Here is an 18,608-nt window from a genome sequence, read left to right on the forward strand (position 1 = left end):
CATTTCAACTTAGGTTTCCAGATATTCGGCATCAGCGATCCTGATAAAGCACGGTTGTTTCTGCAGCTTAACCAGCTTTTTTTTTTTCTTTTTTTCAGTGATAAGATTGCATGGCTTAAACGTGACATTCTAGCTATGGACCTTACCAATTTACAAGCAAGATTTAATGCTGCTTCTCCTTCCTTTTGCTACCTAAAAAACCAAACCAGATAATCAACTGCCGTCAATATTCCATTGAATCCTAGCAGACTAATTTGGAATAAATGGGTCCACATCTTGTAACTATGAGGTCCCTTTAAGTGAGAAATTTACACCGCAGATTGTCAACAGGCGAGACTACGTTTCAACTAAGAATAACCACGAACATACACAGCAATGGGAATTGGGTACAGTTTCTTGCGTTACACTACACGTTTGAACAAGCTCATAATACTTTAGAACCGATAGGGTCAGTGAGTGCTGCATCTTCTAAACAATGACTAGTTGGATGATATAAATCCTGTCAATCCTCGTCTGACTCTGCAATCAGCGTTTTGTCCATCAGAATCAAAGTGTGACATATATAATAATACAAGGAAACAAGGTCAATTCGTTTATTAAGAGTTTTCAGACTTGAACAACTTTCAAAAGTATGACATAATAAAGGGCAAGCTCATCCACTCATCCATGCAGTATGTAAATCAAACATTGCAAAGGCATTGGATATACTTTTGCATTAAAAGCATACCATGTATGGCTTCCATGTTGTCTTCCCTGTACACACCAAGAGGTGAACCCCGCACAGAGAGAAGCATTTCACCAGGTTTGGGAAGCCTTAGAGTTCTTGGTGTCATGCCAATGGACAGTCTCTGACTGCTGGCCTGCATCAACAATGAAGGCATGTCAGACACTGGACATTTTTGGTGATTAAAATTTAAGAAGGCAAATTGAATTGCCTTCTGGATGCAACATCAGATCACATAGATGCAAAAAGAGAGAATGAAACTCCTTAAGCTTCAATGTGATATTCATTAGAACCTTCAAAAAAGAGCTCATGGGACATGCCCTGGATCAGTCAATTCATAGCAATGGAGCTGCCTAGCAGCCCAATGAAAACATCATCCAGGGGAAAAGGCTTTCATGAAGACTTTTCTGCAACAGAAACATGCTTTCCTAATTATTCCAAATATTTCCACCTGAATAGGGTCGCAGGCTATATGTTATGAAAGACTCAATTGCCAATGGCAATTTGATTTGATAAACAATTATCTAAACTTCCAACCACCAATTAATAATTTTCTCAATGCTCTTCACTGCTCCAAGAGTTTTTTCATCACAACATTCAATAAAACACTCTAGACAATGGACAGCATGGTTCTGGAAAAATGCTTGGGTGACGGACAAGCCACTCAAACACAGCTTGCAGCTTGCAATACATTACTGTAAGAGAAGCTAAAGAAATTTATAGAAACTAAAAGGATAATCATGTCTTCCACTTGATCATTTATGTTTCTCGCACAACTTAATAAAAGGAAAAACAAGAGGATGAAAATAAGTTAAAGATCGTGGAGAAGCTACTAACCCCAGGAGTTTGGAGACCATCACCATCATGCATCCGAAGCATCTGAGAATCAGATTGACCCTCCAAAACCTGTGAAAAAGAAGTGTTAATTGACGTGTAATAAAGAATGGAAGTTTGCCTTAATCATTAACACCAGGAGGTGTTTGGATGACCTACAAATGCATGCCTTTACAAGCTTAATGCATAAAGAAACATGTTTAGCTATGTCTGAAAAAATGGACTTTTTTTGGTAAATGAAAAATAAGGAAAGAGAAGGTTAGAAATTTTTAATTTCTTCACCGTTCAAGGAGTGTGCTAATAAGGTTCAAACTACAGACTTTTCATCTTCAAACAACACACATCAACCAGTAAACTTGTTTTAATGATAAGAAAACCTTCCTACCACTGCAAATGCAACAAATATAAGGAGGAAAGATAGCTCTTCACACCCTTCAAATAAGGAATCGAATGGTTGTAAAAAAAAACTCTGTTGCCATTCTAGTTTCATAACGTAAAAAATAAAATTATATAAAACATACAAAGTCCGTCATCTGCAAATGATCAGCTGCGCCAAATATGCTTGTTTTCACTGCCACCAATCAAGCAACCCATGTCAGATACGCGACTAACTTCTATAAAAACAAATTCCCATCTCCATTCTCCATTTTTTTGTTTTACCTGCATCGCTTGATAATCCAAAATGACCAACAGATAAGTTAGCAGAACAACTAGGATAAGCCATGGACAAACGACGTAAGAGAGAAGCATTAATGTTTCCCCCATCTGAAAAACCATCAACATTGTCATTAAACTTCACAAGAAACTCTCCATTTTCCTCATTTCTTTCAATAGACAAGTTGGGCAGGTTTTCTTTAAAAAACTGCAAAACAGGTGTTTTCAGCTGTTCCTTAGTAAAATACGATCGCAGCAACCGCAATTCTGTTAGCAAATGCTCGATTCCCACATCACGCATTGCCCTAATTGCCGCAATTTGACGCTCCACTGCACAAAACAGATTCAAACCCAAATTTAACCCCAGAAAAAAAAAAAAAATAAAACGTTTTGTTTTATAATTCAGATACGACTGACTGCTTAAAAAATAGCTAACTAAGTAAAAATCAACCCAAGAAGAAAATGAAAAAATGGGTTCATAATCTCCAGCGAAACCCAATTTCCTTTCGCTCAATTCACCGCTAATTTACTTGAAAATTGAAAAAAAAATCAAAGAAGCAGAAACTTGAAAAAAAAAAAAGGCACCTGCTTGGTCAATTAATGGGAATTGTTCGGGTTCTTTAACCTGGGGCTGGTTCTCTTGTTTACTCGAGGCAGATTCTTTGACAGTCTTTTTCACTCTCCCTCTAGCCATTGTGAGCCAAACAGATCTTAAAGAAGCATAATACAGTAGGAATTAAGCAATCAATTTGAGAAAATGTGAAGGAACAAAACCACAAAGGATCTGTTGATTTTGGAGTGGCAATGCATTTTTTTTATCCGTTTCGGAAATTCAAATCTTGTTTTGTCAAAAAGGAGAGAGGGAGTACAAGCCCTAAACAGAAAGGCACAAGATCATTCAAGGCAAATACATGGGGCCCATTAATCCAAGCCCATCCTCACATAATTTTGTTTGTGTGACCCCACAAAACTTGCCTTTTCAATTCAATCCAATTATATATATATATATATATATATATACTAGAAACATTGTCGATTTGAACAGTGGCTTGATATTTTTTCGCCTGCCTTCTCGCTTGATGGGGCACATATCAAATTGTAATATGTAAATGAGAAAATCAACACAGATTTAGCAAATACGTATAAAAGCATACTTTTAATTCAAGTGGAGTGAAAATGCATGTTTCTCCCGTATAGAAATTGTCAAATTTACAGCAACCTATTGTGAAAAGAAAAACAACAACACTAAACAGAAGCAAATCAAAACTAATGTAGTGAAAGATTTAGTAACATGACATGATTCTTTATCATGCTTGATTGTTTTGGTGATTGTTTTTTTTTTTTTTTTTTTGCTAAAAACATGATTGTCATAGTCATTTTGCACTTTATTTTCAAAAGAGAAAAACAACATGTAAAAAAAGCTGACATAGATAAACATGCAATATTATATTATAGAATGAAAAATTAAAAAGGGTGTAGTTTAATTGATCAGGTCTTAAATTTATTTTTTAAAAATTATTAGTTTGAGTCTTACAAATATCAGGACCAGTTACTAGAGGTTTACATGATCGTTAACTTTAGAGCCCGTGTGATTAATCGAGGTACTCGCAAGTTGGTCCGGACACCCATATTAATTAAAAAAAAAAATAGCAGCAAACAATCTCAGTTTCTTATTCTTTTCTTCTTAATTTCAGATCTTTCCAAATCATCTCTTGCGAAAACTAGATGTAACCATTTGATATGGCAAGTAGCAGATTCTCAAACATTAAGGCCATATTTTCTTATTTGTGATTTCTTTCAACCATGGGCTCTACCACTAACATTGTCAATGAATATCCCAACTATTCAGTTTGTGGTTACTGGCAGTATGGAAAATTTTGTTGTTTTGAGTTCATGCGTTTGATAACTTCAAGAGCTCAGGAATATTATTCAAGATTCTACGAAAGATTTTCTTTCCTTTAAATACTGAATTCTTCAATACTTGAAACAATCATCTAGAATTAATTATGTTTTTCAGGAGTTTGAGAGAGATTGAGGGTAAATACTTAGATGATCTTTTAGCTGGACTTGTAACCATGGAGAAGATTTTGTTAGTCGCTCCAACTTATTCAAGATCCTATTATAGAAGATGATCGGTTTTTAGAACGTGTTTGGAGATATAATTGTAGTTTTTTTTTATTTTAAAAATTTTTTTATTTAAAAAATATGTTAATAATATTTTTTTTTTATTTTTTAAAAATAATTTTTAATATTAACACATCAAAAACTTTAAAAATATATTAATTTAAAATAAAAAAAATATATATCTTTTAAAAATATTTTTAAAACGAAAATTTCACTCTTCTTTTCTTAATTACAGATTTAAAGAAAAAGACAACAAAGATTGTCAAATATTAACATCTAAGAAACTCTAAAATCCCACCATGATGTGATTGAGCAGTGGAAGATGAGCTCTAAATCCCAGTTGATTCAAATAAACGGGCCTAACCTGCGAGGCTCTATAGCGTGATCTCTTGTATGTTTTTTTTTTTTTTTTTTTTAATTAATATATTTCCTTATTTTATTTTCCTTTTCAATATATTTTTTATTTATTTTTTAATTAATATCATCTCTCCCATTTTTAAAATTTATTTAGATACATTACATTTTTAAATAGTTGTTATTTTTTTATATAAATTTTCAAAGAGGTTGATGCAATTTATCTAAAACTCCTTTTTCTTTTCTTTTTTATATAAATAAATTATATTTATATAATGCATTTATAAAAATAAAAATCATTTATTCTTGGAAAAAAAAATAATTTAAAGATGAAATAAAAAAAAAACCTTCAATATTTAAAAAATAGGGTTTAATAATTTGTATATGTATCTATTTTTTTAGTTTTAGGAGAAAAATATCCTTTTATTTTAGTATTTTATTAAAATTAATAACTCTATCGGTTTATGATTTATAATTTTTTTTATTTAATTAAAAAGAATCATGACATTTAAAAATGTATTCATAATATTAATATATTTATTTTATTATATTTAAAATTAAACTAAAATGCTACCTACAACGACTTGATTAGACTAGTGTTGACTCAATTATTTGTACCAAAAAAAAAAAACCAACAAATATTTTGTAAATAATTTAGTAGTAAAGTTGGAAAAAGAAAACTAACAACCGAACTTTAAAGGCCATAAAATCAAATCAAACTCCAGCCCAAATACACAGAATCAGGCCCAACCTGGGAGCCCACCAAAAACTAAAAACCCTAGTCCCCCACATCCTTTCACGGTTTCACCCTATATAAATGCCTTCACTTTCCATTCCTCATTTCGTCTCCGCAGCGCCACCTCTCCCAAGAAACCCCTAACCCCCGCAGCTGCAGCAGCCACAACAACCGTTACCATGAAGTACAACCCTAGAGTCTCCTCCTCCAGGCGCAAGAACCGGAAGGCCCACTTCTCGGCGCCCTCCTCCCTGCGTAGGATCCTAATGAGCGCCCCACTGTCCACCGATCTCCGCCAGAAGTACAACGTCCGATCCATGCCTATCCGCAAGGACGATGAAGTCCAGGTTGTTCGTGGGACTTATAAAGGACGTGAGGGAAAGGTGGTTCAAGTTTATCGCAGAAAGTGGGTAATCCACATCGAGAGGATTACACGTGAGAAGGTGAATGGGTCTACAGTTAATGTCGGTATCAACCCGTCCAAGGTTGTTATTACCAAGTTGAGGCTTGATAAGGACAGGAAGTCTTTGTTGGATCGCAAAGCAAAGGGACGCGCTGTTGGAGATAAAGAGAAGGGCACTAAGTTCACTGCTGAGGACATCATGCAGAATGTGGACTAATTGGTTTGTCTGCAATGAAATATTTAGTTGATTTATGTTTACAAGGGCGAGGTTTTGAATGATTTAGCTATTTTCTCGATACTACTAGCATGTTATCTTTTTTGTTAATGCTTGGAGACTTTAAGGTTTCTACTGTAACCTGGATTTTGTTACTTTCTACTGTGACCTGGATTTTGTTCTGGCACTCTTATTGTTGTCTTTTTGTTACATTTTACTGCTGAAAGTGTAATTGGGATTGTGTTTGTTTGGATGCTGTAGGTTTAGACCAGAACTGGGTAGCTGGGGTTTTGTGGCTTAAGTAGCTGGGTTCTTGCATGTTATTGTGTATGCTTTCGAGTCTAATTGGTTGAAACATTAGTAGGATTATTTTTGGTCAATCATTTATGGGTTTTAGATTGGAGTTGGAACTTGGTAGTCGCTCTGAATGTAAGCAAGCAGGGATAGGGCTAGGAATTTGGTAGGGTGTTGGGACAGTGGTTTGTTTTTAATTAGGTTATTCAATTCGTGTTAGGAATTGGTATGCATTTGGGTCTAGGTTTGTGCCATAAACGTTTTTGTCTAATTGGTTGTCTTCACTTTGTAAGTTTAACATATAAACATGGGAATATATTTGGAAACGTAGTAGCTTAGGCTAAAATTAGAATGGCACGTTGCGGTTTTAAGAATGCCGGAGAATTTATATGCCAGTCTCAAAATATGTCAATTGTGATTGCTTGAGTAAGAATTAATTGGATGCTACAAACATGATTCCAATGCATGTAATTTACAAGTGCATATTGCTTATGAGAGGTCTTCATGATTGCAGAGTTGGATTCTCTTATGGGATTCAGAGGATTTTTTACCTTATTAAGCCACCATCATTGCTGATTTTTTCATCTAGTATAGATCATGAAAACCTTGAATTTTCACATGATACGGTTGCCTTTGCATGTGCAGGCTTGGTGATGTATATATTTTTTCATCTAATTGTTTACTATATCATAAGTGGATTTGTAGATCTTTCCAGGATTTGTTAAATGAATCTTGTTAAGTATACAGAAACGAGGTGTGTGATCCTAGACAGCTGTTGTTTGTACCCTATAACTTAAACTTGACTGCATTTTATGACAAGATATATATCCCTTTTCAATAATCTTACCATGTTTCTTTACCATGTTCATTGACTATTGGAAACAAAACAGTTGTTCGTCTTTGAAGAACACCTTTGACATAAATGACCTAGGATTGATTGCAATTGTGCCTGCATGTAAACTTTTGGCATAGTTGTTCATGCTTTGTCGCAGCTTTTCTAGTCATTTGTATTAGTTCTGATTTGGGTTTGTATCTGTAGCAAGTAAATTCTTTTGTAAATCAGATGTGTGGCCTCTTGTTTGAGATTCTTGATGTTAATGGTGATGATATTCTAAACGAGCGATGAATAGAGAGCTCTGCTGAGGCCAGTTAACGTGCAATTTTATTAATGTCAGGGTTAGTGTTCCACTGAAGGCAATATATATAGCTTTCTAGTTAACTAGAACATCAAGATAGCACAATTATCTGATCCTGCTGCGACGGAGAAGTGAATTTTTTCTCCGGCGGCTTTCAGCTCTGGAATAGTTTTTTATTTCTTTCTCCGTCCCCCGCCTTTCACCATGTATCATCACAATAACATCCGGTGGCGATAAATACTTAATCTTGGAGACTTGCACAGGCCTGCACCGATTTCACCTCCAACATAAGCTAAACATTTCAATCCTTCAAAACCATGCTAATCCTGGATCGATCAACCAAAGCCTTTATGATATCCTTGTAAAATATATCTTGTATTCCTTTATTTATTTTATAACAATCAAGTCACAATTTAAACATAGCTCATTTACAAGGTGAAGCGTGGGCCAGTTTTATAGCCTCAATAAACAACTTTAACATGCTGAGTTCAAGGCAAGCTTGAAAAATCTAAAAAAATTCAAACCAATCAAGCTTCATTCTTGTGTTCGAGGGTCGTTGAAGATGATACAAGTTTCAATCTTTCTAAATTAGGGACTGGAATCAGAGCACATCAAAGTTCGGGCGGGCTCCATTTTATCATGCCTGTGGGCTTTTCCTCTAAAAAAAAAAGTCAACCGTGGGTAATTCCTATTAATTTACTTATTTAAGCCTCCATTTCCAACCTAGCAGCAGCAACAACAAATTAGATTATTGAGCTGTTGGAATTGATTTTAAAGTTTAAATTCAATTTATCCTTTTCATTCTGTATGATTTATTTATGATATAGTTATTCTTTAAATCTCTAGAATTATCCCTACATGAGTATAAATACATGTATTGAAAGCATTACGTAATTTATAATAACTACCCACTCGTTTTATTATATTCCCTATTTTAAAAATCTTTATCATATAAATTTTTTATGCTTTTGTTTCATTTCTCACATTCAAGTTTAGAGCGTATTTAGCAGTGTGATAGCGATTGCTTTTCAAATAGCTTTTCGTGCCGAAATACATGTCAATGATATTTTTAAAAATCATTTTTGACATCAGCACATCAAAACGATTCAAAAAGTATTGAAATTTATTTCAATTGCAGAGCCAAACAATTTAAACTTTTATCGTGTATAGTTTCAATCGAGTTTGAACTGTTACTCTTAATAAATAACTGTTTGATGAATTTAATTTAATAACATATCTGAAGACTTTGCAAGAACTCCTTTTGAAACATTTGAATACACGGTGTGGGACTGCAACACCCGTTTTTTCCCTGCCGATGACTGCAGCTTCATTCTTTCGGATGGATCCGCCATCAACTTCGCCCATATCTCTGAATCGACGGAAGCATCACCAAACAGTCTCGACGAGTGCGCTGTACAGCTTCTGGAGGCAGCTGCTTGAGCATCAGCCAAGCCGGGCTTCAAATCTTCATTATTAGGATCAAGATCGAGTCATTTCTTGTGTGTAGAGGCAACGTTTTGGATTTGGTCCGAGAACACTTGCGATCGGAGCCCGTGCTTCTATTGCGCTGTCCTACACACTCACCTCCTTTTGGTGATTAAAGTCAATTGCTTGAATCCAAGCATTTCAGTCAAACAGGAATACAGTTTTCGTAAAAGTTTATAAAAAGTGTTGGATATTTTATTTTTAATTGCTCAATGGTTGTTCAACCCATCTACGTTATTTATAGCCAAACATCATAGCTTCTGATAAACGAAAAACTAACAAAAATCATTCTAATTTATATTATGATAAAATCTAGGTTAGTTGATTCATTCAAACTCAACAACTACTTGCATCAAATATTCTATCATTTACTTTTATGATACCAATCAAGTCAGGTTTGAATTTGACTTTAAAATACCTGCTGACTAGTTTTTCAAGATTAAGCATATTTCTCAAATCATTTATCAAGACACGCTGAAATTTTACATAGAGATATTAAATACATAAAACTATATTTTGGTAACTTTTCAGGTCAAATGGAGTTTATAAACATATTATTTTAAGAGAGTCAAAGTTACTAGACAAATATTATCAAATCTATTAAACTAGATCTTTGTGTACTGTTTGTGATTTTCAGCTTTCCATATTGTTATCTTCTTCATTAGGGGTTGCTTGACCACGTAATCAAGAGATTCACATTAGTTGGTATCAGAGCTAAACTCTAAAAATTAGGTTATATCCTTTATTTTCTTATTAGTTTCGGCCTCCTTAGCTTTAGTTGTCTTTGATTTGGTTTTTTATTATTTTGTGTCTAGAGCTTAGTAGTTTGTGTCTAGGATTTCTTAAAAAAAAAATGTTATTATTTTAGTTTATTTTTATCTCAAAATAAATCAATAGTATAAAGAGAAAAAAAAAAAATGAGAAAATAACATCCAAAATTCACTTTTTTCGAATCTACCACAATACACAAAACAAGGGAGAATTTGGACTAAATCAATTCTGAAATTTCTAAAATTTTATATACTAATTCTAAAATTCCTAACCACATCTCATATGAAATTTGATCTTATTTTTAGATCTTTTTTGCTATAGTAACCAAGGTCGAAATTAAAACTTATTATAAACAAGTCAGATTCATATCAGAAAAAAATTTTAAGTTAAATAAATTTAGAAAATTCAAAAATTTTATATGTTGGGTTTTAAGGTTCTAATCAAACTTGATTTTCAACTTTTCAAATTATTATTTATTTTATTGAAGGTTACTTGACCATATGATTAAGAGTTTTACATCATTCTAATAATTTAATCCGGATAACTTCTATTTTATACTTTAAATTTAACTATACCATAAGAAAATCGTTGGTTCTTACAAGTATAGAGCCCCGTAACAATGATAAAAGAAACTACAACCGATTTTTTGTTTGTTTACTTTTAAAATGCATTCATTCATTATATTTGACTTAGAAGAACATGGTACTGAAAATAGAAAACCTTCAAAAATTGTCAATGTCCTTCATGTGAAAGTTACACTCTAAAATTTAACAATTTCTTAGCAAGAAAACAACAAAAGAAAAGTGCGTGAAGTATGCTGCAGCTCAGCATCAAAAACCTGTCCAGGATTCGTGGATCGATGGCCTGCTAATACCTTTTTATAAAAGAAAATTAGAGAAAAGATTGTTACTAGTTCCATTGCATCTGTACAAGTTTAGGACTCCTTCAACTAAACATTGCATGCCAACCTAACCATGAAAGTGACAAAAGCAAATAAATAAAACCCTACGCAAGCAGCCATAACAGTATACAAGTTGTGATTCCAACTCTCGTGAGTTCTATCATGTGAAATCCACATGAAACCTACAAATGTTCTACAGCTTGGAACCAAACCACCGGAAAATCCCTGTTACTTTTGGTGTGTAAGAGATTTTTTTTTCTATTTTTACACTGCATTATTGCTGAACAGGTTATGTTGGGTGAGGCCCGCCATTAATGAAGTCTAGAACGGCATCCTTACCAACTATGGTGGAAGCAATAAACGGTGGAGATATATATATATATATAAATTTTATTTTATTTTATTTTTTTTTTTTTGCCTTTGGAAATGTTGTTACGTGCTTGTGTGAACGAAAGCCCTGCTAAAATTGACCAACCAACAAAGCCATTCCATGCAACCCCATCAAGGCGGAGATATCATTTTCTTCCTGGATGATGAAAGGCGAATGCTATTTGGTGAAGCAATAAGTTTGCTAAAAAAAAAAAAACAAAAATTCTAGTCATTCAGGTCACTTCTCGACAACGACTAGTAGTCCTCGTCTTTTCAAGCCACGCCTGAATAGCCAAACACCTTAGCGGTCAATTCAGGCCAACCTCAAATGACCGAAAAACTATTTTTGGGTCTCAAATCAGCACTTCATGTGTTTGACAGTAATAGCGGTTGCTTTTCAAATAATTTTTCATACCGAAATGCATGTCAATGATGTTTTTTTTATTTTTTAAAAATTATTTTTAACATCAGCACATCAAAACAATCCAAAAAGTACAAATTGTATTCAATTTTAACAAAAAAAAAAAATTAATTTGTTGGGAACTTGGTGTGCATCACGTTCCCAAACGATGCTTGACACGCACCTCAATGTATTGCTTGAGTTTTGAGAAGTCGGAGCAACGTCTCGCACCATTCACTGATGCACACTTTGCGCAGCTCTAAATCCCTCACCAGTGCTCTTAGCATACACCAAATTCTCTGTACAAAACACCACAATCAATGGCAACTCACTACAAACTCCATGCACCACAAGGTATTTGCAACATTAATACTCATGAGCTAAACTGACATGGTCAGGATTTATAAATACATATGGTCACCAAGTAAAGCATTCGAGTTCAATCTATTCGAGTTCATTCAAGAACTTCACACCAGTACATTCAATAAACACGCGTTCCCTAAGTTTTTCTTTTTTTTATATATATATTATTTTCTCCTTCTATGTTTACTAATTTAAACCATAATAAACTTGTTTTTGCAAGAAATGCCCAACTCATAGAGAAAAACCGCCCAATCACCTTAAGCCAAAATGCAGCCAAAGAAAACCCAATCCGGTGTGAAGTTGGTACAGCTTCTTCACTATTTATAAAAAAAGATTGCATGTCGAGCCCTTCTTTCCTGTTTCTTGGTTCATTGTCTTGCACCAATAATTTAGGACAAGCAACAAGATACAAATGAAACCGAGGGAGATGTGTGGCGCAAAAATATCCAATAGCAAAGCGAGATTTGTTATGGAATAAAGAGAACGCAATTAATCTATTTTGCCTACCCACACATTAAAAGAAATAGTTGTTCACACTTGCACATAACTATTACTGCTATAATGACACACGGGGAGAAGCACAAACTCTGAAAAATACCCTTGTATCATCAAATAAAAAAATATATATATTTCTATTACACAACAGAAACAAGTTAAGATTAACGTTCGCAAAGAAACGTAAGAGATCAGAATTGAGTGAGACAGTGCCGAGTGAATTGGAAATCTATGAACCCGTGACCATATTACAAGTCCAAGGTGAGCACACAAGTCATCGTAGCCATCACCAATAAGGTGGTCAGGAGGGAAAATGGGGGCATCCACGGCACGACAGCCCCAGAGTGAAATATCTTAATGTCAACAGGAATTCAATAAAAAGAAAACAAAGTACGAGGCAAAACATTCAACCGTTTACTAAGAAAAATGCATGGCTAACACCTCTAACCTGTGGAAACCTAAGCAATGGAGAGAACCAATCAAATCGAGGTAGAAAACAATTAAGTTAATCTAGAGGTGCTTGGCAACACATATTAACTTGTTCTTGATAGCAAAATTTGAGTTAGAATGCATGACAAAAGTACTACGGAGAACAGTAAGGGCAACACGAAAAACATCAGATGACGTAAGAAAAAATTGAGGAAGAAAAGAATGAGTCCATGACAGATTGTTTAGCAAACATAAGATATTTAAACAAGGGCGAGCTACTCCAAGATCATAGCCTTCTAAAAAGAACTATTCTATTTTCTCCTGATGCTTAAAATGCTTTGAACACCCCAAATTATAATGATTTCTTTTGTGTATATTTGTAAAAAGATGACATTTCACGTGAAATACGCCTACCAATCTCTTAAATTGACCCTCGCATGAGAAGAGTACAAATAAAGGGGCTTAAAAACAACCCTTTTTAATTACAAGTAACCTGGGTACATTACAAAAGCCAAGCCATAAAAAAAGATTCATGTGAATTTAGGTTTAGGCATTGGTGTGCTATTAGGATTCACAGTACCAAGCTTTTGAATCCAATGGAGCATTATTTTCTTATGATCTTGGCAAGTTGGGTTCAGTACCAGATTCAAGGTTCCGTCATGAGCAAGAGAAGATTCAAATTGCTCCAGTACCTTTACAATCTGCCAAAACTCTGGCCTCTTATCTGGTTGCAATGACCAACATTGCTCAATTAGAGCTCCCATCGCAGCAGGACAGTCCCTCGGGATAACAGGTCTTGAATTCTGGATAGACATTAGAAATTTCAAAAGTTGTACTTTTCGTATATAAAACACACCATTGATTTTCATAAAACATAGAGAACTAAGACATGATAGGGAAAGAATAGATGGAAAACAAACCAAACCAAAAGGAAGCAATCAATGGAAATTCTTACTCAGACTATCAGCCTGATCCAAACAGTTTCAAATTACCATTAATCTAGTACTTATGCAGATACCAAGGGTGATGAATATGTCACTAGATTTCACATTCCTTACACAGAGAACAAAAACAGCTTCGGTCCAAAATCCTCCGCCAAACACACAAGATGGATGCAAAAAAGTTAGACAGAGGAAAACATAAAATAAGGGTTGGTGGGTAAAAAAGGAGTTCATAAATGCAATCAATGAAAGACAAAGCTTGTACAGAGATGAATAAAAACATGGAGAAATGAAACAGGATAGGATAAAATGTACCAGATTAAATTTATGAATTCAAACAAAAATATTGACAATAAATAAAGTACTAGGAACTGCATACCTTATTCACTACTGCAAAAGCAGCTTGGATGGGAGTCATATCCTCATAGGGAATTGCTCCAGCCACCATTTCCCATAAGATGAGTCCAAAGCTGTACACATCAACTTTTCGCCCATAGGATTTCTTTTTTATCATCTCAGGTGCCATCCATCTATAAGTGCCAGGGTCATCAGCCAAGGAATCACAATATGCATCTCCACAAGCTATACCAAAATCAGCAATCTTTAAGTGGAACTCTTCATCAATAAGGACATTCTCTGGTTTAAGGTCCCTATGAATGACACCTTGAGAGTGAATGTATTCCATTCCACGAGCAATGTCCAAAGCAATTGTCATTAATTTCCCCAAGGAGAGAGTTTTATGCTCAAGCTTGTGCAAGTATGCTCTCAAGGAACCCTCAGATAGATATTCTGTTATAACACAATAAACCGGAGGCTTTCTGCATGCTGCTACAAACTGTATTGCCAAATCAAAATATGTAACTTAGAAAGGATTAAACAAGTTAGCAATCGAATACTCATTCCAATAATGATAATTTCAGTGATGGCTAAAATTCATCAACTATTAAAAAAAAAAGTTTCCAATTGCATGATTCCACTAAGCAGCAAAATTATGCACTACGACCAGACTAATCACCTTAATGACATTTGGATGGTGAAGGTGAGATAGAAGCATGACTTCTCTGTTGAAATGATTCTCTAATCGAATTGCTAAGTTTCCATTTTCATCATCATCTGGTACCCTAATAAGTTTAACCGCAACAGGTTCATCTTTATATAAACCATGGTAAAGCCTACTGTGTGCCCCATGAGCAAATCTAAGCCCGAGAAACAGCTTAGACAGATCAACACTGCATTCGTCAGCTGCTTCCACAGCATTAACCTTTCCTCCACCATGATCAAAATACTTTGTCCAAGCAGAATCCTTCTTGCTCCTAGACTTTTCATGACCACCCTTCATCAAGGCTAAGTGCCTAAGTGGGCTTGTATTGAGCTTCTCCTTGGTTTCTTTTAACTCTTTATGCAAAAATTTTCCTATAATTCCCATGTCTTGATCTTTTCTACGAGGAAGTGGTGTCGAGAATCTCTTATTAACAGACCTTGCTTCTTTAAAAGTATCAGGAAGGATTGTTTTAGGGAGAGGAGATAAAGATCTTTGCTTATTGTTGAGTGGATTTCTCTGAATCTGAGAATTATTAGACACTGATGATTTCTGACTGGGAAAGGAAAGTGATTTTTGATTGGGAAAGGAGTGCTGAGAGTTTTGATTAAAAAAAGATTGCTGTGATTTCTGCTTGGGAGAAGCAGTTCCTGTTCCAGGCCTGGATTTCAAGCCCACAATTCTCTCTGTATGAATATTGATAGGAAAAGAAGCCAACCTTGAAGAATCCAAACGATGACATACTGTGTGTGAGAAATTAGTCCTCCTTATCCAAGAGTTAGCCTCCTCCTCCATTTCTTTTTGTTTTCCCTCTTCTCTATCCCGCCAATTCAATCGCTGAAACCTCTAAAATCAAGAAATCATTCAAACCCATTAAGATAAGACAAGAAAGATACCATGTTATATGCAGACTTCAATCTTATCCAAATCAAAACCAAAACCCATCAAATCCATCATAACCCTTGAAACAAATAGAATAAAAGCCCTCTTTAACCATCAAAACCTTGACAATCCACAACCAAAAGAAGGTTTTTTTGGGCTCTTCAACTGACCCTCTTTTTTCTTGTTCTGGCTTCAATGTAAAATGGCACCTTCATAGAAGCCTAAAAAACCCACAAATCCCAATAAACAAATATAATTAAAAAAAAAATATTCACGTCAAAAAACAAGACACGCTCAACTATTGTTGAAAAATAATGAAACAATAATTTATCACATTTTTTTGCAAGGCTTTGTTTGATTTTAATTTTATTTTCGTTGAATAAAGCATGAAATATAGTCTAGTGAAACTTAAACTTTTTAATTTTTCTACCACCCACTCTCAATTCTTAGAAATGAATATTTTTCTATACCTGTTATACAAACAGTGGCAAGCATAAAAAAGTAACTTTATATATCATTAAATATTGCATCCATTACATCATTATAGCATTTCATTGCAATGAGAATAATCCAATAATAACTTTTGACTTTCCTCTTCCATGAACTTTTTCTTTTTCATAAATGAATAAAATGAACTGATGTTTTTAAACATGTTTTGAAGTGTTGTGCTTAAGTTTATTGTTTGGAACAGGTTGTCTCTATACATAATAGGCTCGTCTTTTCTATGTAAAATGGCAAACAAGAAGATGTGAGTTAATTTAAGCATATGTTAGGTATGCTCTAAATACTTTCCAGTTTAAAAGAACAAAGTCTTTGAGAGTCCTGGTGAATTCAAGCAAATGTTTGCTATCTCGTGTGTTACAATAATGACCAATTCCTTTTATTGACCATGAACAATTTCGTTTTTCTTAATCTTCTTGAAGCAGAAGTTTCCAAGCATAAAATTCAATGGCTTTGGATTATAGATCCATTAACCTGTTGGATGCCCCAATTATGCAAATTAGTGGAATGTGGACACTTTGAATGTGATGCCATCAAGGTTCAATGTAATTCCATAAGCGTTTTAAAGCAAAGAAGAGCAAACAGCAAAGAAAGAGATGTGCAAATTGGCACAAGCAGAAATTATTGTGTTTATTACGATGACAACCTAAAAAACCTTAGCACAGGGACTCGCACACCAGAAATCTGAACTAGATGCGATAAGAACAAAGTTGAACACATGGAAACACATACTACAGCATCAAAGAATACTAAAACACGTCCATGCAGCGTACTCGAAATGACATATGCAAACACCCCGATAAAGGGCAGATATTCATCCCAGACAGCAGCAAAATGCACATTTTGGGTTGATAAACAGACCGAGACAGTCAAAGGAATGTCTCAGGGAACTGGACACATCATCAATCAACACAAAAACATAACAAAACTAAATCAGTACCCTTTTTAAGGGGCCCTAATCTACAATTCCTAATTTTCCTTCCTCTCAGCCTCTTTTTTAGGGGCCCATCAACATCACAACGGGGTCTCCGACCCCTCACATCGCATCAAAAACCAATCCGCGACAAATCTGCCACTTTCCATTTCATTATTTTTTCTTTCTTTAAAATAAATTCAGAAACTGAGGAGGAGGAGGAGGAGAACACCTGTTGAAGATTCTGCCTCTACAGTGGTGACGGCGCGTGCCAGACACGCGTCGACGCCTGGTTCGTCTGGTCCCACGAGGCGATGCTGCTTCGAGGCGTGTATTGGATGAAGCTGGAGAGGAGCGTTGTATTCTTCTTGATTCTGCCAGCGGTGCCACCCACCGCTACCTAGAGGGAGATCGAAGAGGATGAAGAGTAGGCGGCTTGGAAGACTTCCATTGCTGCTACTCGTGGCTGTTGGTTGTTGTTATTATCTGTTCTCACGGTAGCCTGAGATGGCTGCTGTTTTCAGGCGTTGTGGAGGTTGTCGTTGACGAGAGAAAACCGAGGTGAGACAGAGATCGGACGAGGAGGAACCCTGGTGAGATGGATGAATGGTGACAACGTTAATGATTCCGGCGTCAAGAAGCAAGGTCGGTGGTGATTGTGAGCTGTGGCCGCTGCTGGAAGAGGGAAAGGAAAGGGGGAGCGAGGATGGCGGCGTTTGGGGAGATGGTGAATCGGTGGCACAACGAAGAGAGAAAAAGGGAAGGTGGCTGGCGGGGAAGGTTTGTCCTGGTGGGTCTACCGGCCGGGGAAAGAAAAAGGAAAAGGGAAGGGAAAGAGAGAAGAAAAGGAGAAGAGAAAGGAGAAGAAGGAGAGGGGTGATTTTTGTTTTTGCTTCCTTCTTTTTTTCTCTCTTTTGACTTTTTCCCCTTTGCTTTGGTGGTACCCACCAAGGAAGAGAGAGAATTATGTTCGGGTTTTTTATTTTTTGATTAAAATAATGAAAGAAGAATCCAAGTGTCATTGTCGGAGAGAATGAAGCGGTGAGAGGAGCCAAGCCAGCTAGCAACTGTAAAACGGTACGGTTCGCACGGATAAAATTTATAAAGTTTGGAAGGTGCTGCCGGTGGTGGTGGGTCCCGGGGGTGGGGGGTGACTGGGCATTTTCTTTATTTTAGGCAAGATATTCTCCTTTGTTTTGTAATTGTGTGTACTGCATGATTTGAATTGTATGGCTGTTAGGGAAACTTGGAGATTTTTTTATTGTATGCTTGTTTTTTTTTGTTTGGAATCATTCAATCAAATGGCATCTCTAAAATCATTAACAAAAGTCTTTCATTCCAGTATTGGACATTGTTTGTTAAATTACCATGATGTTTCTGGATGGGGTAATGAGGTTTTTTTCGCTGATTTATTGCTTATTAAAAAATTATTGGCACATGTTAATATTTTTTTATATAATAAAAATATATTTTTATTCTCACAATTAATAAAATTTAGAACTGTTTATCAAATGTTTTTTTATCTTTTTATAAATTTTAAAATGATTAAAATTCTTATTTACCTTTAAATAAAAAAAAATTAAAGTTCTTGATCAAGAGTTTTTTTTTTTTCCTTTTTAATAGACATTAAAAATTTGTATTTAACC

General features: G+C 35.1%; 3 protein-coding genes across 4 annotated transcripts; 1 reads left to right on the forward strand and 2 right to left on the reverse strand.

Moving 5' to 3' along the window:
- Positions 1-210: 210 nt before the first annotated feature.
- On the reverse strand, positions 211-3,116 carry LOC118043614 (uncharacterized). Its single transcript, XM_035051641.2, has 6 exons — positions 2,798-3,116; positions 2,219-2,542; positions 2,080-2,129; positions 1,562-1,630; positions 728-860; positions 211-519 (listed from the first exon to the last, which is right to left on the reverse strand). Exons 1-6 carry the CDS (start codon positions 2,904-2,906, stop codon positions 503-505), a joined length of 702 nt encoding a protein of 233 aa, XP_034907532.1. The 5' UTR covers positions 2,907-3,116; the 3' UTR covers positions 211-502.
- A 2,397-nt stretch (positions 3,117-5,513) lies between these two features.
- LOC118043615 (large ribosomal subunit protein uL24z) lies at positions 5,514-6,230 on the forward strand. Its single transcript, XM_035051642.2, has one exon. It carries the CDS (start codon positions 5,606-5,608, stop codon positions 6,044-6,046), a length of 441 nt encoding a protein of 146 aa, XP_034907533.1. The 5' UTR covers positions 5,514-5,605; the 3' UTR covers positions 6,047-6,230.
- A 6,849-nt stretch (positions 6,231-13,079) lies between these two features.
- Positions 13,080-17,886, reverse strand: LOC118043617 (serine/threonine/tyrosine-protein kinase HT1). Of its 2 annotated transcripts, XM_035051643.2 has the most exons (5): positions 17,195-17,886; positions 15,719-15,769; positions 14,643-15,512; positions 14,007-14,462; positions 13,080-13,489 (listed from the first exon to the last, which is right to left on the reverse strand). In XM_035051643.2, exons 2-5 carry the CDS (start codon positions 15,761-15,763, stop codon positions 13,217-13,219), a joined length of 1,644 nt encoding a protein of 547 aa, XP_034907534.1. In that variant the 5' UTR covers positions 15,764-15,769; positions 17,195-17,886; the 3' UTR covers positions 13,080-13,216. The 2 variants fall into 2 exon arrangements, with proteins under 2 accessions (XP_034907534.1, XP_034907535.1); XM_035051644.2 differs by lacking the exon at positions 15,719-15,769 and having other exon boundaries at positions 17,195-17,885.
- Between the last annotated feature and the right edge of the window lie 722 nt (positions 17,887-18,608).

This window comes from Populus alba, chromosome 7, assembly GCF_005239225.2.
Source record: "Populus alba chromosome 7, ASM523922v2, whole genome shotgun sequence".
NCBI lineage: Eukaryota > Viridiplantae > Streptophyta > Magnoliopsida > Malpighiales > Salicaceae > Populus > Populus alba.